General features: G+C 30.3%; 1 protein-coding gene across 1 annotated transcript in view; it reads right to left on the minus strand.

The window, feature by feature from the left end:
• Nucleotides 1–22,831, minus strand: part of LOC107456330 (cartilage oligomeric matrix protein) — a gene marked incomplete in the record, with an annotated part of 101,468 nt that overhangs the window by 57,859 nt on the left and 20,778 nt on the right. The window contains 6 exon segments of the mRNA XM_043054677.2: nt 2,659–2,799; nt 5,072–5,292; nt 8,441–8,596; nt 9,939–9,993; nt 16,261–16,337; nt 19,823–19,955. Coding sequence (XP_042910611.1) covers nt 2,659–2,799; nt 5,072–5,292; nt 8,441–8,596; nt 9,939–9,993; nt 16,261–16,337; nt 19,823–19,955 — 783 coding nt within the window.

Genomic DNA, 22,831 nt, shown 5'->3' on the forward strand with positions numbered 1-22,831 from the left:
AGGTCTCTGCTCATTATTATTTTTACTCCTAAAATATCACTACTATTTTGATCAATAAAGAAATATATCACAACTATGATACTATGTATAATTAACTATGTTTTAGTTGAATTTATGAACTGTTACAATTGACCCCGTAAGTGGGGACAATTGTAACAAGTGCTCGACTATCAAAAATTGTTAATAACTAATATAATAACATTTAAAATTAGTTATTTTTTTTTCTAGTAGAGGATAGTCTACTTTACTCGTCTGTCAATTAATATTAATAATATATTGGATTTTTCGTTAGTTAAAAATAGTTAAGTAAAAAATGCTACAATTGACACCATTCTCCCCTACACACTGGAAACTCTTCATGTGTTGAAGGGAATGGTGGTGTCGAACCCCCGTTCTGCCGGTTCTGAGACTAACAGATTAGCTTTCTCGACTAGGTACCCGGCTGCAGGGAACTAAGTGGCTTTATTAGATGGTCTTAGTTGGGGCGATTAAATTCTGGTTGCTTAACCGTATTAGGTCAAATCAGTTCATAAACGGTTTTTCTGATAGTTAACACTTTGAATACCATCTTATTTATGGTTATTGGACTGTTTTGCTTCAATATGGTTAAGTAATAATTACATAAATTGTTATTCAACCAGTTTTTCTGAGAAATTTTTAATATTGTATACAAAATTCAGTTTTCTAACGATTAACATTTTAAGAAACTTACATAACAATTCAATAAAATTGCCTAAAAGTGTATAGTGCAAGGTGTACAGTAGAAATATCTATCTATTTCTAGAGAACTTGTCCTCCGTGTCAAAAATTATTCACATTCGGGTTCGCCGATTTTTATTTAAGTTAGGAAGAAATAAAAGCAAGACCCAAAGAATACGAATCAAGTGAAGAAGGCGGTGTGAAAATCATAAAAACCATATTTGTTGCCTAATGAACTTGAAAGTTGTTTCTAATAATCCTCTTTCAACTCTTCTGTTTTGCCTCTGGTGATCAAAGAGATTTTGTTCAGATGTGAATTATCAATATTCGATACATTTTGGTTTTTTCTTAAACAAAATATTAATTTGCGATCTTCAAGACTTCACTTCAATTCAAACAAGAATTCCAAAAACTCACGATATCAATACTTTATATAATAGAGTCAATATCTTTATATAATAGAGTCAATGATCAGTATTTTATATAATAGAGTAATGCAGAGCAGCGATGGCTCAGGGGATAGAGCGTTCGCCTTCCAATGAGGCGAACTGGGTTCGAATCCCAGTCAATTCGAATTCCGCATCCGGCTTGCACTGATCGCCGTGCTGACGTGAAATATCCTCAGTGGTAGACGAATCATGGGTTAGAGTTCCCTTGTCGTCAGGCTAACCGTGGGAGGTTCTCTTCGTGGTTTCCTCTCCATGTAACGCAAATGCGGGTTAGTTCTATCAAAAAGTCCTCCTCGAAGGCAATTTTCTCCTAATGCTCGATCCAGAAGTTCCTTTGTCTTCTGGATTGGGTTCAAAATTACAAGACTCGGGAGTTGAACATTAGCAGTCGTAAACCCATAAAATTGGGTCGGCTGTTCAACGACGGTTAGAAAATAAAAATAAAATAGAGTAATGCATAAAAAATAATAATTTTTATAAGCATTTTAGGGTATAAATAATTCTGCGTAGAAAGCCTATTGGTGTTCGTAAACAATTTCCAATTTTGCACACTTCTTTTTCAGCCATCATTAATTAAAATTTTTATTTTAAAACAACTATAACAAAGTATAAAAAAATATAAAAAATATTGTATACTATTATTAATTGGCATAGCGTTATATTTGTTTATTAATACTAATAAACGAATATTCATATATTCAAATACTTATATTACTCTAATCACTTCATACATATTCAGAAACCTTATAGTATAGCTACTCAGCTACACTATAAGGTTTCAGTTACAGTATTCAGCTTATACTAAGTATGAAGCTGAAAATCTACTCATTAGTGATTACAAATTAATACTTAAGCAAGGTAAAGCAGAGTCACTTTTGAGGAAGATAACATTAAAAACATCAAACCCTGTCTGATAACTCGAGAAAACTGACAGGAGCTGAAACCACTTTAATATTTACTTGTGATTCCGGTCAATAAAAGTAATTCAAAATATATCTGTTTTACCAATAGAACACCGAAGTCAAGCACCACTGGCTGCGGTCAGTGTGCGGGTGGGTGACCACTGAGATCAGTCTAGGAAGGGACCAAGGATGTGTGATACTGGTCCTCGTTAAACTGTTCTACCGTAAAGGGCTAGACTTCACGCGTAGGTCAAAAGTTTGCCGAAGCAAAGGTGCCATCACCTCTGCAGAGGATCAAAATTTTGATGGTATGTCTTCGGATCATCTTCGGAGATGTTTCCCAGGCCATCGCCAATACCCCATTGTGCAGCTCAAGTGCGACGTAAATAAACTACAACTGCAACTACATCTGATTAAAAAATTCTCAAATTTTTCATGGAAGTAAAGTTTAGCCTGGATAACATCTATAAAACTAAACTTTCATGGTCTGTATGCCTGAATCTATAAAATTCGTTTGCATAAAAAAAAGCATTTAAAGTTTTCAAATACATCCTAGTTGCTATTTCTTTGCAAAGTTGAAACTGGAATTAAAATTGAATTTCACTCACCTGCTTAACTCTGAGGGCATATTCTATTCCAACTCCTTCAACTGCTGGACCAGTGTATCCTATAGGACATGGATCACAACGATAACCCGGAGCTGTATTCCGGCAGTTAACATCCCGGAAACATGGACTTGCTAAATCACACTGTAGAAAAAAAAGTACATTTTTGATAATGGAACTGTAAATATTAACTAAATAAAATCGTAAATGTGAAATGTTAGCCTTTGACTATGTAAACTCTGACTAAAATGCATATTCGTAAAATGCATTTAAAACTACTAATGAACTGTGGTTTAAATATAAGTTTAGTTTTTGGAGTAATGTACTCGTAAAATGCATTCAAAACTACTAATAGACTGTGGTTCAAATATAAGTTTAATTTTTGAGTAATGTACTCGTAAAATGCATTCAAAACTACTATTGGACTAGGGTTTAAATATAAGTTTTGAAAAACATAAATAACGTCACATAGAACGGAATTTAGCATAAAACTTCATAGCAGCTTTTAATGAATTTTGAAAACTAGGTGATGCGTGAATTTTCTTTAAGTTTGATTTAGTTTATTTAGTTTCTTTGAGAATATGGTGATTTTCTTGTATAATCACTATAATATATTTCATAGTTAATTAAATGCGTGTGAGTTTGAAGCTTTCTTAGTTCTTTCCTTAATGATTAATATTAAAATAAATGAACTTTTAGGAACTAGTAATTAATTTCCCCGTAATTCTATGCATTAAATGCTATGCGTAATGTTATAAAAATCTTTATACTTTTTGTTATGTTTTCTAACATCGTATTCTAATTCCACCCTTTATTCCCCTGATATTATTTTTTAGTAACAGGAAGGGACGTTTGAAAAACTATGTGAATAATCAAAAGATGACTGCTTGTGCTCCAGTATTATAATTTGTTACTACGGAAACATTAATACCACAGATATTTTTTGAAAGAGAGCTTTGTCATGCATTATAAATTATATTGATAACTGCAAACTGTCCTACAAGTTTCAGTACATTCACCCCTTTTTTTAGGGGAGATGTGGGTGCTTTGAATGGGAATAATTGAATTTCTTTTGCAATTCATGATTTTACTCTAAATTGAATTAAAACACTTTCTAGAAGCCCAGACTAAAAGTTTAAGAGTTGTAAGGGTTTTGTGTACAAATGGTACAATTTTGTTTTTGTACCGATTTACGCATCTGACATTGATATCTAATCAAGTAAGGCATTGTTTTCTGTGTATATTTTTACGTTTCATTGTATGAAACTACTCATGTAAAATATGCCTCACATGTTCAAACAGCTTATAGAGTAGTAAATGTACATAAAAAATGTATGTAAAAAGTGTAGATAAGTACATGTCAAAAGAAGTACCTTTTGTAAATCAAAACTATTGTAATTTTTGAACTACTTTTATTATCTTGTGTATATTCTTATTATTCGATACAGCATAAGACAATACATAGGAAACAATGCCTCACCTGCTTGCACATAGTAATGTCAGATGCATAAGTAGGTACTAGTAAAAAATCGTATTTTTTGTACATATATGTACATATAACTTCTAAAAGATTCGTCCGATCGTCTAGAAAATGATTTCATTCAATTTAACGTAAGTTAATGCATCGAACATAATGCCTAAGTTGTCAAACAAATAGAAATACAATGTTCTCTTTCAAATTATCCCCATTTTTCACAAAAAGAAACGCCTGATTTTACTGGACTAATGAGATTGAATAACATAAATTTTGGAATAATGTGGGATTTAAAGTAGGTCCTAGAGCAGAGACCACCAGGCCGTTGATCTCGAGCTACTAGTAGTTCGCGGTAATATTTTAGGAAGGAAGTTCGAGATACGGAAGTTCGGCTTAACACTTCGAGTTCACTAACTTTGATCCTCAATTGAGTTAAAAACCAATTGTACTCATCAACAGAAAAAAAAAGTAAAGTTGGTAGATTCTTTTGGTTTGTAGCTCACAGTAGGAGTTAAAAATGGTACGGTAGTTCAGGCGTCCACNACGTTGTGCCCTTAAAATTCAGAGGCACAAACGATCCAAATGTGCCTCTGAAATCAGCGGTACAGTTTTTAGAGTGTAGCAAAAGGTTGGAAGAAATTGTAAATAACAGAATTTAACGAATGTCGAAAATTACGATTTGTCGGAAAATTAACGCGCATGCGCTTTAAAGCTCAAATAACGTTAACGTTAGAGGGGGAACCGTAACTTATTGCATAGTTTCTTCTATTTATTATTCTATATTCGAAACACATCAATTTCCTTTAAATAATATCCATCCCTAAAAAATAATTATGTTTTTCGACACGAAAATTTTTGTAAATAAAAGTTGTGTCTCAATGTTTTCTTCCTAAACAAACAAGAAATATAAGAGTTTCCTTAACAATCTATAAAAATACAAACCTCATCGATGTCATCGCAGTATGTCCCGTTACCCGTAAAGCCTTCTGGACAAGGACCACATCGATAATAAGGTGGCGCATCAGTGTTTGTGCATCTGACGTTAGCACTACATGGCATTTCGGCACATCGATCTAGTGGCTTACACGATATCCCGTCGCCGGTATAACCAGGAGGACAAGAACCACAACGATACCCAGTTTCAGTATCATAACAACGAACACCTACAGAAAACAAAAGCCCTTGATACAGTTGAACGGTTTACGACACTTTAGTGATAGGTCACATTTTCATAATGATTACAGGGACATTTTGGTAAATAAAACACCACAATACCTATGTCGGTTATACAATTTTTTTGTGCCTTATACTTATGGAAATTTCAGAAAATTATAACATATCTGGAAATAATACTAAGGTGGAATTTGATGCAAAAATATCAATTTTGCAAAAAGTCTGACTTTTATTATTCTTCACTGAGCCCTGCTCTTCAATTTATAAATATCACTGGTTCGCAATTTTTAATATAGCAATTGGGGTCGGAAATTTTGAAGCTGATTTTGACTATTTGTTATGCTGATATGCAAAAATTTCGATTTTCAGCTAGGCTTTGAAGATTCACCATAGCTAAATTGCGAAAAAAGGGGAAATTTCAGTTTTACAAATAAATAAAAACTGCTGGCTACCTGATATTTTGAACTAATTTCATGCATTTGGTGTCGGAAATTCTGAAGCTGTTTTGACTGTTCGTTATGCTGATTTATAATAAGCAAAAAGTTTTAGAATTTCAGTTATGCTTTGTAAATTCATCATTGCTAAATTGCGATTAATGTGGAAATCTCAGTTTTAAAGAAAATAAAACCCTCTTGCTGCCTGATATTTTGAACTGAATTCGACTATGTTCAGTATTAACTATATTCGTCTATATTTAGTCACAACTATATTTGTCTGATCTTTTGAAATGATTTGAATAATTTTAAATACTGAAAATAGTTTTCTTTATCATTCTAATTTAAGAACATTAGTGGATTTTCGGTAATTCTGTTAAGAAAGCAGTTGAAACTAGCAGAGAAAAAATTATTTTCGTTTTTTTAATCGCAAACTAAAATATAGCCCAAATCAATTTAAAAAATAGAAGCAACAAAAATAGATTTTGCGAGTGTGTATAAAGAACGATATTTCTCAACTTAACTACGCTGAATCTCCAAAATTAGAGTCTACAGATAATTGTTTGCCTAGTTGAAGTTAACTTTAAACTGAAAGTCTCCATAGCTCTTTCAACTGAAACTTGAAACATTCTTTCAATTGAAACTTCTATTATTCTTTCAGTTGAAACTTTTATTATTCTTTCAGTTGAAATTTTGAAGTCTTTTTAAATCAAAACCTATCAAAATCGATTGCAGAGGTCTGTCCAGGCGAAATTTACTACTATTTACCGGTACCTTCACAAATTCAACTTTAAGAAAAAATACTTTTAAAAAAGCAAGTTCTCGTGCAAATCCCGTTCTCGTTGCAATCTATGAAAAAGAGCTTTCCTGCCAGCTGTCTTATACGAACAGGTCAGTTGGTGCAATGTGGTAAGCCAAACTGGGAGGCTTTTTTTTCCGCTGAGTTTTTTAAAATGAAACAACGAGCCCTCTATGAACTTTAGAGGAAGTCAAAATTCGAACATTATTTTAAACATTCGAATATTATCTTAAACACTATTGTAAATTTATTCTAACATACCTTTATTTTTTATGAAATATTTTTTCTCTGTGAAACTTTCTTTGTATGACCTAGCCGAAAATGTTCTCATAATGAAGATAAGTTTCAGTGTTAAATGCATGTTTTTATTAAATTCAAGTTGAAATTTTAACTATCGACAACGATTNTGTTTGCATCATTCATAACATCATTTAAAATAGCAAATAATGCTAGCGCTGTTGTTTTGAGTTCTATTGATTTGCAGAAAAGTAGTTCTACCACTGACATATTATCACAAAATCAAACATTGGCAATGAAATGAGCATCTTTATCAATATCTCTTGCTTCAAAGTTTATTGAAAACATTTTGTCACGCAACATCGAGAAAAGCTGACACTACATTTTCAGCTGTATCACCAATTCGACGAGGAACAGTATAATTTGAAAGAGGTATGGACTGTAATTGTTTTGAAAAATTAACTCCAAACATAGTTTCTACAATCTCAATTGCTCCTGAGTTTTACTTTACTTTTGTTTTGGTAGTTAGTTAAAAATAATTTAAAGACAATTAAAAATACTCAATATACATTATTGTTGTATACATTTTACTGTAAGTGGGGGGCGCAATGAAAATTATGATTGAAAACTGGGCCGCGAATACTGAAATGTTGAGAAACGCTGCTATAGCTCTTTCAACTGAAACTTGAAACATTCTTTCAATTGAAACTTCTATTATTCTTTCAGTTGAAACTTTTATTATTCTTTCAGTTGAAATTTTGAAGTCTTTTTAAATCAAAACCTATCAAAATCGATTGCAGAGGTCTGTCCAGGCGAAATTTACTACTATTTACCGGTACCTTCACAAATTCAACTTTAAGAAAAAATACTTTTAAAAAAGCAAGTTCTCGTGCAAATCCCGTTCTCGTTGCAATCTATGAAAAAGAGCTTTCCTGCCAGCTGTCTTATACGAACAGGTCAGTTGGTGCAATGTGGTAAGCCAAACTGGGAGGCTTTTTTTTCCGCTGAGTTTTTTAAAATGAAACAACGAGCCCTCTATGAACTTTAGAGGAAGTCAAAATTCGAACATTATTTTAAACATTCGAATATTATCTTAAACACTATTGTAAATTTATTCTAACATACCTTTATTTTTTATGAAATATTTTTTCTCTGTGAAACTTTCTTTGTATGACCTAGCCGAAAATGTTCTCATAATGAAGATAAGTTTCAGTGTTAAATGCATGTTTTTATTAAATTCAAGTTGAAATTTTAACTATCGACAACGATTTTTATGGATTTTTAAATTTGGGTACAATTTTAAGCCCAAGATTTTACAGTAAGAAAATTATTTTTGAATATATGCAGAAAATATATATGGAAATTTACCAGTCATAGATAATTTTTATTTGCGGAGACAATTTTTGAAAATATTTTCTTACTTTACCATATTTTGTGTTGATTTTTTATTATAATTTTCAATTTTCACAAATTATGTCTAAATTTTCACAAAATAGGAACCTCTCAAAAAAAACTTAGACAGACCCCTGGTGTGCGCTAAACATCATTAAATTTGTCTTTGCAAGATTATTCCAAAACTAATCAGATGACGATGAGAATCAATCATCTACATTTTAATTCAAATTTTTTTTCTCTTTTCATTGAAACAAGAGTTAAACAATACTTTACCAGCATAGCATGGTCTGTCCAAGCAGGTTGTTTCTGGACGGCAAGTGATACCATCGCCGATATATCCTCTGGGGCATTGTCCACATCGATATCCACCTGGGATATCGGTGCAAGTAACTCCTTGAAAGCATGGCCTATCTCTACAACTTCTGCTACCTTTTGAGGAGAAATAAGATTTGCTTTTGAATCACTATTTCCATAAACCAGCCGAATGCCAGCTCTTCGTACGGGGTAAAAAAAAAGTTAATTATCAATAAATTGGCATTAATCAACTCTACACTATCATGCAAAAAACTGAAAGGCATATATCGATGCAGCTATGAATAACAATTAGGAAAGTTTTAAATAAACCCAATTTTTATTTATTATCCTTTCTGGTGATTTTAAATAAATAAACTAAGCAAAAGACCGTTGTTGAAATTTAATTCCTAAAATTGTTCGTAGCGGTGTCTGTTCACGCAAACTATCGCCAACTGGCACCAAAAAAACTTTTAATTTGTAAAAATTAAAAAAATGCTGGGGTTTGCCCGTGGCTACTAGTTATACCATTCAAGTTGGACAATTTCTGTAAAGTCGCGATTATTAATAACTCGCGATAATTTATCAAGGATCGCTACTCGGAAATCGTCATGATTTAGCGATTATTTTGGCATGGGTACCGATACGGAAATCTTCCCGAACTAAACATTAACTCTAACAAAACATGATCAATCTATGACAGTCCACATTTTAGAACATAATGTTTTGTCAATTCAAATATCATTGACTGTATATCATTTACGTTTATAAAAAAAAAATTTAAAAACGTTGTTTTAGATAATTTTAAAAGCACTAGTTCAATTATATCCCTCTTACATACTACAGGCACTAATTTTACTTCAAATTACCTAAATAAAATTACGTAGTGCGATAAATTCGCAGTGAAACTCGCTTTTGTTAGATAGAGCTGTAAATTAGTCATGTTATCATTAATGTTAAGTTTTAAATTATTTAAATAAAACAGAATCGTACGCAGTTTAATTCGAAACAATCTGCAATAGAAAAAACAACAATAAAAAGAACATTTTTTTGGTAAGCAACACCAAATTTTGCCGAACTAACTCAAGAACTAGTTTTAAAATTGTTGCAAATAAAAAAAATACTAGTTTTTTCTTAAAGCAGACACAGTAAATCTTTTTCTTTTTGCTAGACTAGACTTTAAAAAAAATTACTTTTAAAACAACTTCTTGCATCGGTACACTTAGCACGAAAATACAGATATAAAATAATTCTCAACTTTCCAAACACATTTCAGCGAATTAGCAAGGAAATATTATTTTTATTCTTACATTTCAACTCCTTAAATGAACTGTAATTTTATTTTGAATATCTTACTTGAAACTAAAGATGATTTTCATCCAAACAGAAAAAAAAAATGCGAATAAATTATTTCAAACAAAATATATAAATTTGAAGAAAGTTCTAGGATGCAATTTCAAATAAATTAAACTCTTTTTACCTCTGCACATTTCGCAATTTTGAATAGCTTCCCTCAAATGTTTCGTTTCTCGCACCTGAAAAACAACACAATTTTACAGTGAAAACCGTCAGGATAATTCATAACTCAAACAATCATTAATCACATCATATTGGAAATGTATAATTAATTTTTTTTTTCTAATCTCAGTTTGGCATCCTTTTTTTGATTGATTATGCATTATTAAAGATAAAGTGGTTTTAATTTCGTATATATTTTGAGAAGTGAAATATGGAAAAATAATTTGCTTTTTTCAAATGTTAATTTTATTAAGTTTTATTTCTTTAAATTCTGTTTATTTGAAAATTGCGCAGTATTCTTGAGAAAATGGTCGACAGTTTTAAAAGTAAAATAGATTCTTTTTTTTTTTTTTTTTTTTTTTTTTNGAATAATCTACTCCCAAAGAATTTGATGGATATGAATCTGTTCGTGAGATATTGTATTTAGATGGAATTGAAATACTGTATATATCTTAAGGAGCTTCCGTGAAATTTCCTTAAATAAATTACAGTAAAATATTTGAAAATTAATTGCTGCATAAGATATAAAAAGAATTGCAAATATGCCTAAAAAATAAATACAAACAAGTTTTATGTTTTAGAATAATTAAATTGCTTTGAAATATATGTAAACGAGTTGCTATAATATATATAGAAACAAATCTAAGCATTTAAATTTTAACATTCAGTTTCAAAGTCATGAATTCTGAAAAGGAACATATACTTTTAGGTATTGAGAATAATATTGATAATGTCTAAAAAATTTACACATGACGATACAAAACTTAAAATCAAGCCCTAACCAAAACAGATGAGCTTTGCTCCTATTTTTAAAGTTTTAAGTTTTAGATACCCTACAAACGGCAATTTAGTTATAAGCATTATTTGTTTCTCTTTACAAATATTCTATTGTTAAGAATTTCCTAATAATATTTGGTTTAAAGTATGCAAAGATTGTATTCAACTCGATTTAGAATATTTGTTCTTTTACCTGTTAATCCTTTCTCGTAGATGCGATATCGGTGTCCATGTCATATATTTTTTTTGACCCTCTAATTACAAGCAAAAATATATTTTTGTATTTTTTTAATTATGAAAAATAGTCTAATAGTTACTAAAAAATCTGTTAGATCATTGGAATTATATTAATACTTAAATAAAAAGTCCCCCCCCCCCAAAAAAAAAGTCATTTAAAATTTTTCTCCATTCATATTCAAAAATATATTACTAATTGATATTACTAATTGATTTTGTATAAAGACATTTCAATGACGAATAACTGCTTCTCTTAGATATAAGTAACTGCAAATAAGTGGAAATTTGAAAAAAAAAACTTCGGAAATGAACCGTGCTTGAGAGATTTCACTTTTAACGCAGAAAAAGACCGGTGTTTCATGCTGTGCCTCATAAATATAAATCATTAAAATGCTAAATAATGTTTTTCACTTATTCTGACCTAAATTAATACAAAATAATGAAAAAATGTATGAAAAATACTTTTAATACGTAAAAATTCTGCTCCGAAGGGTTTTAAGAACTTGAATCTTGCCAAAACACAAGAACTTTGATTTTATTTTTAAATGCAACAAATGCTTTAGTTACTATAAAAACAATAATTTAGATATAGACATTATTAAGTTAACCTGTAATAATTGTGGTTTCCGTTTTTTTTTTTTTTTTTACAAATATGTGGTTGTTAGAATTTCTTAATAATGTTTGATTTGATTATGCCAACAATGAAGCCAATTCAATTTCGAGCATTTTATTGCTCCTCTCTGGTAAAACATTTGCAACAGGTGCTTCCCTTATTACCTTACTTTCTTTTGCCTCCATTAGAGAAGGATCTATTGAGTAAACATCGCACCTTAACTACCCAGAGAGAGAAAAAAAGTTCTTCGCAACATTTTATTTACACGGCCATTTTTAGTGTGGCGAAATAGCTATTTTCTGCGCCACCACTTGGCGAAATAAGGTGCTTTTAACAACCTCGTAAAAAAACTTCGGTTTAAGCAGGACGTTTACAGCAAAGTAGGCAGAGTGTGGAATTAATAAACTGAAAAGTCCTATAAAATCTCATCCACAGGGTCTCGTCACAGAATCATCAAAATGTCGCTGATATAAAATCCAGATGGCTCCCTCGTTCCTCGCCAATGGTCCCCTAGAGATTTCTCAATCTTCTAAGACGCGGGAATGATTTCTCGCAATTTTCTGTTTCGCATCATTTCGTTCCAAGGTCGTTTCGAAGATTTCCTGGAAGAAGTACTGCTTTGATGCCACAAACAGAATTTATCTTTAGGTGTGTGTGTGTCTGTGTGGATTAAAAGATGCAAAGCAAGCCGAGCAAGAATGTGTCTTCTTTTATGGAGGGGCTTAAAGTTTGCGACGAACAAGAATAAACTTGGGGAATAAAAATGCCATTGATGTTCAGCCAACCGTAAAATAAGATGCTTTTGTTAATGATTTCAATTTTAGAACATCTGTCGCCAACTTAAGTTGATATCGATTATCGAATCCTTGCACACTTTTATTAACAAAATATAGTGTTGCCACTGTAAGACACAAATCTGGGACTGATTTTTNTTTTTTTTTTTTAATTTTTTTTTTTTTTTTTTTTTTGTAAAATGCATGTAATTTTTTAATAATTTGTACTGCTATATCATTTAATGTGCATAAAGTTTCGCACGGGTCTTAATTTATTTGAAAAAGGGGGACAAACCAGCCCCCTATTTATCAACTTGGTAATTTGATTTTATTTGATAATATTAAATTGATATTTTATTTTTATTTTTTAAGTATAAAGAAAATGGAAAAAAAGAAACAAAAGAAATTAACTTGATAATTTAAATATTTGTGACTCCATCTATATGTTATTTTGTAGAGAGAAAATTCGGCTGTACCAGAATTCTAACGCTGCAATAGTACAGTAAGAAAAGAAAAATTCCTGCTAACATGAACATAAATTTACTAAATCATTTTTGAATTTTTCTAAGATTCTTGAGATCCCTGAGTATTTCTAAAACAATATTCAAATAAAAAAAAATTAAATAAAGCTGGTGGTTTTAATATTTCATATTAAAAATTATTATTATTTAAAATTACTACTTATATCATTTATTTTAAATAAAAAGTACCCATGCAAACTTTGCTTACTTATTGTTAGACTCCTAACTGCCAAGATAATATTAATTTTTCATATATTTCAAAATGTTCCTAGAGTACATAATTTTTGGTATGAAATTTGTTTTTGATAAACTTTAAATATAAACAAATTTCTTAAACGCATAATCGGAATGAATAAAATTTTGTGATTTTTTTTTTTAAATCTGGAGAACTTTTCAAAACTAAATTAATATTACTATGATAAATATTTATTTCATATAAAAATGTTAAAAATATTCTATGAATTAAATTTTTTAATATACATAAATTATAACTTAAAAAATTTTCAAATTAAAACTTTTTGAACTAATGCACCTAAAATATTTTAAAATTTGATAAATTTAAAATTCACAATATTTTTAACTGCATTTATTTAAATATTTTAACAAAATTTCTGCTGAACTTAATGTAACTGTGATGTAACTACCACTACGAAAATTAAATATCAATTCACTGGTATATAAGACATGCTAACTTGATTCAATCATGCATGAGGTACCTTTTGATAGATGAAGGTTGGCATGATCGATAACTCCACCCCCTCATAACTAAGCTTTCAATTTTTAGAAGAATCTGGTTAATGAGTACAGATTTTGAAGAAAAGAATGGAAAGGCAAGGAAGAAAGAAAATCTTTTCAGCAAATGATAAGCATGGTTCCTTGTTTCTTTAATTAGATTCTTTCTTATCCGTAACAACATTGTGCCAAAAGATAATTTCTAGATATTTTAGTTCTCAAAAACTACTTCGTTAAAATTCAAAAAACAATTGAGCAAATGATAAATTTATAAAATAAATTAAGGTTATTTTTTACTTTTTAGAATTTATTACAATAAATACAATAAATTTTATCTCATTAAATTAAAAACATTTGCGTAAATTATCTCATTACAAATGGCTTGAACTATAAATCGCAAACGATTTCAATTCTCTGCAACATTTTACTCACCATTTTCTCTCTCTAATCTCAAAATACGCTCATTAGAATGTCCAAACCGTTTGCAGACGATCTCGCATTTCGCTATTTTCAGAAAAACATTCTGGATTTGGAGATTATGAGTTAGGTGAACGCATTTTCCCTCGACGAGTTAGCAAATATGCGTTAAATTTCTAACTCTGTCACAGATTTCGCTAAATTAATAACTCCACGAGGGAATTCCCTCTTTCATAATAACTAAATTTATGGTTTAGCTAAGGGAAATGTGTAATATTTGTGTAGTGCTTAATTATTTGGTAGCTAAGCTACAATTTGAGATAAAAGACTTGATAATCTAAAGTTTTATTATCCAAGGAGCATGACGATAAAACCCAAGAGGCGGTTATAATTGCACATGATTTTCTCTAGAACTTTTCTTAAAAATTTTATTTGAAAACTTGACATGAAAATTGAAAGAATTTTTGAAGTATAATATTAAAACTTTAAAAGTTATAACTATCAATTAAAGAAATAATTTAAAAATATGATAGATAGGAGAACGATATTTTTGCGTTACTATTCTGCAAAATTAAAATAAGTGAATCTGCAAAATTAAAAGAGGTTTTTATCATTTATATTAATACGAAAATTCCTAGAGATCTTAAAAAAAAAACTAATTTAAGCTCAAACTGGCAAATATTTTTCGTTTCTGCAGTTCTTTAGTTTTTTTCTTTTTCGTTTATTTAGTGCTGACATTTGTTTATAATGTCAGGCACTATTTAGAGAGGTCGAAGCCCTGGACAAAGTACAGTTTTATGGGCTCTTAAATTTTTTATGACTACTGAATCGTATTTAAAGCAAAAAATTACACGTAAGGAAAAAAGTGTATAAATAAAAATGATAAAGATATTTAAATTATTTTCGAATTCTTGGCCAAATAAATGATTAAGAATTATTTGTAATTGAATTAGCGATAGTTTTATCATTTCTAATTTGATAAAAAGTTATCTACGTCAATCCATTCATACAACAAAATTTATACTGTAAAAAAAAATTTAAAAATATTATTTTAAAAGCATAACTTTAAATACGATTTTATTTCTATAAGGCAGCCACTAAAGTATTGACAACTTGTTTAAAAAAGAACCTTCCTCAGTGTTGTAACACAAAGTGTCAGAAGAAAGCAGGGAACAAACAAGTTGCAATAAGGAAAAAATATGCTTACTCATTAGGGCAAAAGGAACAAGCTTGAAGAATCAAATAAAATAAGAAAGATAGGAACCAGGTGTGTGAGTTAGGTGAGAATCCCAGGTGCACAAAATGTAGAAATTAAAATAAATTTCCGAAAAATAGAAAAAATGGGGATAGCAGAAAATCATTAACTAAATTATTAGCTAAAGCAACTTAGTAAAAAAGTTTTAAACTATCACCTAAATACTACAAAGCTATTTTTGATGGAAACTATGGTGATGAAATAAGGAAGCCAAATACCAAAAATCTTAAAATTTACAGTAAAATTCAAAAAGTCTATTAAATTAACTGTTGGAGGACCAATTACTTTAAATTTCTCTAATTCGACTTGGAATTAAAACCATTTAAGAAGTCAATACGAAATACGAATTCGGAGGGACAGAAAAATATTTTTCCTTAAAAAGGAGAAAAAAACTTTTGGTTTTAATGCTTTATTTTCCCCCTTTTTTTCGTAATTATGCATTTTTTCTTTTTTCTTTCTTGTTCGTTTTCTATGATGGAAATAAATATGGGTAATATTTTCGTACATATTTATTCGAGAGCTTTTTAATAGCAAATATGTTATAAGCTTTCAGTTATTTTTAGGCTTATTATATTGCTTAAAAGAAATATTTCGTAATCTAAAATAATTTTGTACAAAAGGGTTGTGTTAATTGTAAGGCCTGAAAAACCATTCAATTATTTTTTAGGCTATTTGTTACAAAACTTATTTTATAATATCAGCAAATTTAGTACAAAAGAAATTAATATCAAAAGAATAATTGTACAAGTCGGGAAATATCTTAAAAAATTTGAGCTAAACTAAACTATAATTAAATGTCAATTACTTTAAATTTCTCTAATTTGACATTGAATAAATCTATTCAAACAACTAATTAGAAAAAAAAGTTACATAAATTTCTTGATGTTAATAAACTATGAGAGGTATTTAATGAGTTTTTCAAAGAGGATATAAAGTATATATATAAAGAGTACACTTACTTGATGGTCCATATTCGATCGAAGTTCTTTAATGGCCAAAGTAAGCTCATTTAGAGTTCGAATTAAAAGTTCTTGTTCTGCGAAAGAGGAAAAAGATAGTTTTTATATTTTAATTTTTGTTCGTTAGTATTTTTTAGAAAGCTCTGTTGATAATTAAAGTTAGTTAATTACTATTTCAAGGTACTTGATTCAGAGTAATTATCTTAAAAATAATTTGGACAATGAGTTTAAGTTTGGAGTTGAGAGTGCTATTTTAAAGACCATGACTCAATAAAAGAAAGTAAAAAAGCGTTTTTCGTTTTAAATCTTTTAATTTGAAGCAATATATTTGGAAGCATTTAAATTACAAGGTTTTGTTTTTTTTTAAGAAAAAGAGTTTAAATTTGTAAAGTAAAATAATTGACCTACTTTCTTTGAAATTTGAATAACTTTTCTTAGAAAGTAATTTGAGTTTTAATAAAAATGTATATTTTGTAAATAATGGTAGTAAGATTGTAAAATAGTATATTGTCAAAGATAGCTTTTTTTTTTTTTGAAAAATATAGATCTAAGTTAAATTATAAAATCACGAAAAAAATATTGACGAATCTTTAGCGAACTAATTTTCCAGATATTTTAAAAGGACCAATTAAAGCTACTCTGTCATCACCTTAAATAAAGCTTTTTTTGCGAATAAAGTGTTGTATTTTCGTAACTGCTGTGAATTTAGAACAATTATTCATATTCATAACTGTTAGGTCAAGTTATTCATAAAATGGTGTAAAGCGTCAATATAAAAAAAAACTACTATTTTGTAAAAACAAAAAGCATTTTTATTCACTTTTTTAATGTTTAAATAGTTACTCTAACGCCACATTATCTGGTCACACAAAATTTTAAAAAAATTCAGAATTACTCATTGATTTTTATAATCATAGTGGAAAAATCTAATCAAATTGGCGACTTTTAAAAAGTTTATTAGCTTCTAAATCTTTTATATCATTTGCAATTTCTGAAGCAAAGATAATTATTCATAGTAAAATGATATGTGCAATTTAAACTGTGGACTTGAGACTTAAACTGAGGCTTCTCTATTTTCTTTGATGAAAAAGTTGCGAAAACATTGTTCATGTTAAAAAGTTTTTAAACGTTTCATACATGATTATTTTATAGTATAAAAGACCACTTGAATTATTTCAGTCTTAAAATTTGGTTTCTTTTCACGAGTTGCTTCCTATCTAAAGAAGTTAGAAATGAATATTGTTAGACTATTACAACATTTATCATTCTTGTTAATGTGGATGGCATTATATATTATATAATAATGTTTAAAAAATAAAGGTTAACTCGATTGCCAGGCTGTATCCAAAAATGAAAGGAAACCTAAATTTGATCCATTGATTATTTTCTTGTAAAATGGTTCAAAATTTGGAGTTGGTCTAAAATTACTAACAATTGCTCTTACAAACGGCCGATATTTTGTAAAATTAATTTTTAGCAATAAGACATTTTCGAATTTCGGAAGCGTTATTTCTTGTTTTTTCGCTTAATATTTTGGTGTTTCTCAAATTTTGTGTTATGTGAACTCAAAATACTCATGTGTTGGTGTTGAAAATTAGTATTGAATTGATGGGAAAAAACATTATCAAATCCCGAGGAGATCTGTTGACGATTACTAAAATTAAACTGATTACTAAACTAACCGTTAGAATTGTCCACTTGTTTCAGAGTGGACAATTCTAACGGTCAGAAACAGCAATCAAGTGGAAAATGAAAGATAGCAAATCGAAAAGAAGCGTTTTTAACCTCTTCGAAGCGGGCGAGTCATTAATGCATTCTCAGGGTGTCGATAATCAGGGTAAAAAAGAAAAAACTGGTTGGCAAACTATTTTTATTGCAGTTTATTTGTGGGCGGGGTAATAATAGTTTGTTTTATTTAATTCACCACTACTTAGTTCGTATTAAAATTTTTATAGTTACTCTTTTAACACACAAGGATTGGATGTGTTAGATTTAATGTGAAAGCAAAAATAAGTCTGCCAAAGTTAACTATGCCCAAACTTAAGCTACCGCTTTTTATTTTTTTACTATCCTGATTCTGATTCCGTACGAATGCATTTATGACTCACCCGACCAGAAAAGGTTAAGTGGGTAGAGCTGGGATGAGTTTTGAAATAATAGTAGTACTTTATTCACGTCGGCTAAAACGCTGCACCGTGGGGCATTTTAATTTTTTTTTCTAAAACCGTCGTTGAACAGCCGACCCCGTTTTGAGTTTACCACAACCAATATACAACTCCCTAGCCTTGTAATTTTAAACCCAATCCAAATGACAAGGGAACTACTCCTGGATCACGTATTGGGAGACATTTGTCTCCGTGGTGAACTTTTTTGATGGAACTAACTCGCATTTGCTTCACATGGAGAGGGAAACCACGAAAACCTCACACGGTTAGTTTCACGGCAACGGGACTGATCATATTTTCCTATGAATCATATTATCCCATGATCCGTCTACCTCTGAGGATATTTTACGTCAGAACTGTGGTCGATGCGAGCCGGGTGCGGAATTCGAATTCAGTCGTCGCTCATATTCGAATCCGTTTCACCTCATTGGAAGGCGATTGTTCTATCCCCTAATCCACCACAGTTCAATAATGAACTATTAGCGAAGGTTTGAGAAGCATCCCTGTGGATTCTTCGACTACGTGCCATCACAATTTTGATCCCTTACTGAGGTGATGGCTCCCTGCTTGGGTAGTCTAACGATCTGTGCTGGAATTCGAGTCGTTTACGATAGAATATTTTAACTAGGTAGAACACTTCAAACATTACTGCACACCCTCGGTCCTTCCGCAGGCTAATCGAAGTGATTACCCACCTGCTCACTGACTTGTGCCAGTAACTTCAGACAGACTTCGATATATTTACTGGAAATCACCTTTTCACTCTGAAACGATAAGTTTTAGACGAAAGAGAGAGATCAGGCATCTTGGAAATTGAAATCGATCGATATCTATGAATAATGACAGAAAATGGAATGAATGATTTTCGTATGTCATAAGATGCTATAAATAATAGATCTTGATAATGGTTAAATTTTGTTTTGTTCCATTAATTTTTAAATAAGTTTCTCATTTCATGGATATTTCGGAATTTTCATAAAATAGCTCTCCCATTCAAAAAAGTCACTGTAAAACCTGACAAGGTCAATAGTAACGAAGGTATTTTGAATGTTTCAAAATCAACTTAATTGTTGGTGAAATCTGAAGGGAAGTAAACGATGATTATTAGATAAATGACTATTATCACTAACTCAACAAACAAAATTTTTATACATTTTTTCCACATTGTGATTGACCTTGATAATAATTCGTCCAACTTAGATTGAGTTTTTTTTCTCACTTAAACATTAATTTTCAGCCTGATGAACAATACTTATTTTTATGATTAACTTTCAACAAAGGTTCCATAACTATGTCATCAAAGTGATAAATACGTATAAATAAGCGAGTTATGCTACGGATTCGGTTTGTCTCATAAGTCAAAGCTAATCAGTAAGTATGGAAGTTGTTATACTCACCATTTACGTTGAAGAAAACTTCATATTCAGGTTGAGTACTTTGAGCTTGCCTGATGTTACAACCGCTGAGTTCTAAGGCTTTTTGCCACGATACGCCAGGCAATATGGTGACATTCATTTTTCTATCTCTTTCCTAATTAAATTTTTAAAAAAACAGACATTCCTTTTATTTTACAACAAAAGTAACATTCAATATTTTATAAATTCAAGAATTAAAATTTGTTTAATGGAATATTTTAATTTGTTTAATAAATTGTCCATAAACCAGAGGAAATTCTTAAAAATGATTTAGTTTCTAACTAGTTTTGAGAAAAACACTGAAAAGAAATCTGTAGGTCAGGACACAAATTCGGGCCATGGGAATTTGTCGATAAGGAGAGTCAAAAGTTTCTTAGTGAAAACATTATTTTATTTTGTTTTGAACAGCCGACCCAATTTATTGGGTTTACGACTACTAATGTTCAACTGAGTAGCCTTGTAATTTTGAATCCGATCCAAAAGACAAGGGACTTCCTGGATCAAGTATTGGGAGAAATTTGCCTTCGTGGGGGTCTTGTTGATGGAACTAACACGCATTTGCATTACATGGAAAGGAAAACCACGAAAACCTTTCATGGTTTGCTCGATGGCAAGGGGACGCTAACCCATGATCCGTCTACCACTGAGGATATACTAAGGATATTTCACGCCAGCACAGTGGTCCGTGCGAGCCGGGTAAAGAATTCGAATCGATCAGTCACAGGGATTCGAACCCGGTTCACCTCATTGGAAGGCGAACGCTCTGTCCCCTGAGCCACCGTGGCTCTAGTGAAAACATTAGAAATATTTCTTAGGGGGTGAATATTAAAGTTGAAGATGAAGTTGAACATTTATGTTTAACATTATACGGTGATTTTTTTAGCATTATACTATACCTATTTAGTGAAAGAAAATCATAAATGTTGAAAACGTTCTACATCGTGCTATACTTTTGTTGAGCAATATGCTATTTTTAAGAGGACGTCATACTTCCCCTCTCCATGACAGCAACTAATACTTTTTCTATGGCAGAGTTCTCTGCTCATAATTTGTTTGCATTTTGATACTTTGAATGAATTCTTTCAGCATTTGAAATTTCATAGTTTACTCTTAACTTTTTGAGAACTCATTTTTTCCCCTTTACTACAAATTTTAAATTATAAATGGAGGTGAAATATCGGAAATGGAGCTACCTTCTAGAAATCCGTTCTTCGTCTAAACTTTTGCAACAAATCCTTATTTTTAAGTTCAAGTATGGAATCTATACATTTCAAGCTTTCAACAGGAATAAATTGTAATTATTTTCTTCTATTATGAAATGTGTTATTAGCAGAGAAAAATGAAAAACAAAATACTTAAAAAAATACGAAAAGAGCATTAACTACGCCTCTGCCCCTCGTAACTGTTCATGTCTTTTATGGGAGGGAGGGAGAAAGGGGATATCTTCTTTACTTTCTCTGATTAGCTTTGGAATTAAAACACATTGGGGGTCTTCTCTTGAGGTTGAAAATGGTTTTATTTATTTCATTCTCTCTTCCTCTTTCTGATCTCCCACTCACTTCCTCCCTCTCTTTCTCTCCCTCTCTTTCTCTCCCTCTCTTTCTCTCTCTCTTTCTCTCTTTCTTACTCTCACTCCTTCTCTTTCTTTTTCTCTTTCTCTCTCTCCAGCTCTTTCTTTCTCCCTCTCTTTCTCTAGCTCTTTCTCTCTCCCTCTCTTTCTCTCTCTTGTTCTCTCTCCCTCTCTCTCTTTTTCCGCTTTCAAAAGGGTTCAGCTGGAAAATTTTTTCTTTCCTTTCCATTCGAATACTCTTATCATTTTTTGAAACTTGGACGTGTGCATTTTTACAATAAGTAATAGAACACACTTACACTAGTTTAACAAATTAACTAAATTATATTGAATCTACTTATTATCTAATTAAACGCGTTAAAACAAATGTGTCTTTTATTAATTTTTTCTTATAATATTCTAAAGCAATCGTATAATATTAACTCAGTCACCATTTTATGATTAGGATATTTCATTATACTCTTACATTTATTAAGTAATAAATGAGGTTAATTTATTTTCTAGCAATTTTTTTTCTACATTTATAAGTAAATTTAATGCAAAGTTACGTTCAGTTAACGTATGCAATTAAAATAACTGCATGCAATAATAAAATTGCTTTTCCCCGTCTAATAAATATTTTCTCATTGTATTCTAACAAATGTTGTAAATTAATTTATTGTAATGCATAATTGCGTGTAAATTTCGTTACTTATTCTTGCTCAACTGTATATTTTAGTTCTTTATCATTCATCATTCTTTATTTTTTATGTTTTTTAGTGAAGATTGCCTATAATTAATTAATCAGGATTGTTAATAATATTTGTTCGTATTTTGTTTTCCATTTTGCTAATGATCAGCTGTTCAGCTTTTTGTTTTTCATTAAAATTTTTTTATACTATTTCAAATTTAAATAATTAAACTTCATTTTCACAGCTGATCACGTAAATTCTCGATTTTTTTCTCTCTATTTTATATAGTACGTTAGATTAAAATATTAATATTTTATTTTCACATTTCTGTGTATAACTGTGTTCATCATAATTCGTATTTTCGAAAATATGTTTCATTTTTTTTTCCATAGCGATAACAGATATAAATGTACATAGTCTTTTTATTATTTGCAATTTTAATTTTCACAACTGCGCAGTATCATGACCTTTTTTCACTTGTTTTAATTATTCATGTTTTATTCTAACATTTTTCAAAATTCCACATTATGCCCAATACTTACTATTGTGCAATTTATTATACTTATTTGACCATAAACTCAGTTTTTGGTATTAATTTTTTTCATCTATGATGTAATAAAAGTTTTGCGCACAGGGAAAGAAAGCTACAGATATTTGAAATGTTCAACATTATGCTGTTGTTTTATTGCGCATTATACTATTATTCAGAGAAAGAAAACCTTAAATGTTTAAAATGTTCAACATTATGTT

The sequence above is a fragment of the Parasteatoda tepidariorum genome, chromosome 7 (genome assembly GCF_043381705.1).
Source record: "Parasteatoda tepidariorum isolate YZ-2023 chromosome 7, CAS_Ptep_4.0, whole genome shotgun sequence".
Taxonomy (NCBI): domain Eukaryota; kingdom Metazoa; phylum Arthropoda; class Arachnida; order Araneae; family Theridiidae; genus Parasteatoda; species Parasteatoda tepidariorum.